Source organism: Octopus sinensis, linkage group LG23 (assembly GCF_006345805.1).
Source record: "Octopus sinensis linkage group LG23, ASM634580v1, whole genome shotgun sequence".
NCBI classification, from domain to species: domain Eukaryota; kingdom Metazoa; phylum Mollusca; class Cephalopoda; order Octopoda; family Octopodidae; genus Octopus; species Octopus sinensis.
This window is the reverse complement of record NC_043019.1, coordinates 27662097-27664596: the sequence shown is the minus strand read 5'-3', so window position 1 is coordinate 27664596 and position 2500 is coordinate 27662097. Positions and strand designations below refer to the sequence as shown.

Below are 2500 nucleotides of genomic sequence, written 5' to 3'. Positions count from 1 at the left end.
GTATATTTTTTAATAATATATTATTATTAATATTAGGAAATCAATATCAAAACTCCTCAGAAAGATATACACATGTGAAAAATAATTGTTGTATTAAAAATATATGATTGATTGATTGATTGATTGATTCTAGTTTCAGCTCACGAGCTGTGGCCATGCTGGGGCACCGTAAATATAAATATGTATAAAAATATATGTAAATATGTATAAGTATAAATCTTGGGACACAAAACTTCACTTGTGAAGACCTGTTGAGGCAAGTGAAAATCAAAATCAAAATCAAAATCGTAATATAACAACATCAGTGGAATTTGTAGCTGTGATACCAGTGCCAGAGGCACGTAAGAGAACCATCCGAACGTGACCATAGCCAGCACTGCCCTAACTGGCTTCCGTGCCGGTGGTACATAAAAAGCACCATCCGACCGTGGCCATTGCCACATTCATCTGGTCTCCGTGCCGGTGGCATGTAAAAAGCACCATCCAATCATGGCCGTTTGCCAGCCTCGTCTGGCACCTGTGCCGGTGGCACGTAAAAAGCACCCACTACACTCACGGAATGGTTGGCGTTAGGAAGGGCATCCAGCTGTAGAAACACTGCCAGATCAGACTGGGCCTGGTGCAGCCTTCTGGCTTCCCAGACCCCAGTTGAACCGTCCAACCCATGCTAGCATGGAAAGCAGATGTTAAACGATGATGGTGATGATGATGATGATGATATGACAGTTTAAAAGTTTTGAATTAATTATTTAAAGAATCTTACAATCGTTTCACAGAAGAGTTGTCCTTATAATGAAATCCTAAACTAACTATATGAACTATATTTGGAATACAAGATAATATAACGGATTTTACATATGAATATTATGGATTATCGCAGAAGAATAACCAAGGAAGCATATATGGATTTAAAGACTCTCATCAAAAGCAGTAATTTTTAATTTTTAATTTATCTTTCAAATAAACACCAGTTTATAGTTTTACTTCAAATTTTAAAAAAAACTACCATTCGATATGTTATATAGAATTCAAATTTTATATCTCTGAAGAGCAGAAGCATTGTTTATAAATGCTTATCAATATAGGATTTCATTATAGGGACAACTCTTCTGTGAAACGATCGTAAGATGCTTTAAATAATTAATTCAAAACTTTTAAACGATGGTTGCGAGGTGGGCTTTTAGGGTAGAGTCAATTTAACTCCATCCCCCTATGCATTCAATCCACATATAACAGGTATTAAAAGAGTTCAGTGATATAATGGAATTGATTAAATTCCATAATTAAAAGACATCCTTTTATGACATATTATTTTCATTTATCCACTTCTTCTTCTTCAGACGAGTTCATGATAGCTTCCCCGAATGCAACAAAAGACAAACCAGCTGTGTTGGAATCACCAGTCTTCTCCAACATACTTTGCATATCATTTTTGTACATTGCACACAGTAATTCTTCTTCAACCCAAGCTGTTCTGAGTGTTAAGGCTGAGATAGAAAATTCTTCAGCAGTGTTACCTATATGGACCAACAGCGAAAGCAGCAATGTCATTTTGGAAAATGCATACCCTCACTGGAAACTGGTCAGGCTGCCTCTCCCCAATAACACCAAATCGTTTATGTTTGAGGCTTATTACATGAATCCAGATATGGCATCCTTTATAACCATTGATGATGTTCAAGCTCAAGGGGAAAACTGCAAACGTATGTATAATTAATAACATTAATTAACACAACTACCGCACAATAATGATACAGAAATACATGAGCGGATGAGGCAGCTAGCCCATAGGTAGATATCCAATGTGCTGGAAATAACAGCCAAATAGTTGAAGGTGTGAAATTCTGCATTGCACAGCTTTTTTTTTTCTATTAATAAGCCAGGGAGCCATGTTATCTTAGACTGGTCAATATATGTAGCTGCTTTAGATTGAACAGCTGCTGGTCAAAACCTACAAGAATCCCAAACAGAAGATCCCAAACAGCAGCAGGTAGGAGAATGCTTCAGAAAAGTACCTGAAATAGGCAAGGAAAATGCAATAGGTTTGGTCAGTGGAAGAAAAAAATACTCTATTTTCCAGCATACAAGTTGACATGATATAATAGCATAAACATGTAGTGTAAAGGTTCAAACATCACTATCTTTCCAAATCCTGCAGTATTTCACATGAAAATTTTGGTACTCCGAAGTCGTCTTGGCATATAAGTTGGCCTACCTTTTTTGACTTATGACATGTTTCATATTTTCCAGTTATAGCTTATGACATATCTCATGTTTTTTAGTCATAGCTTATGACTTGTTTCATATTTGTCAGTCGTAGCTAATGAAATGTCTCATATTTGTCAGTTATAGATTATGACATTTCCTGTTTGTCATAATTAATATGTGCACTGTCCCCCTTCTTCCCACATACATACACATGAAGGAGTTCTTACATGGTCAAGATTGCTAGAAATATTAGCCAAATATCTTTAGCTCACACCCCAACATCTTAAAACTT

General features: G+C 36.2%; 1 protein-coding gene across 1 annotated transcript in view; it reads left to right on the top strand.

Annotated features, from left to right (window-relative positions):
• LOC115223376 (MAM and LDL-receptor class A domain-containing protein 2) overlaps nt 1-2500 on the top strand; it is a 166536-nt gene that overhangs the window by 158093 nt on the left and 5943 nt on the right. Inside the window, exon 45 of the mRNA XM_029793883.2 lies at nt 1341-1703. Within this exon, the coding sequence (XP_029649743.1) occupies nt 1341-1703 (363 nt within the window). The remainder of the gene's footprint in view (nt 1-1340; nt 1704-2500) is intronic.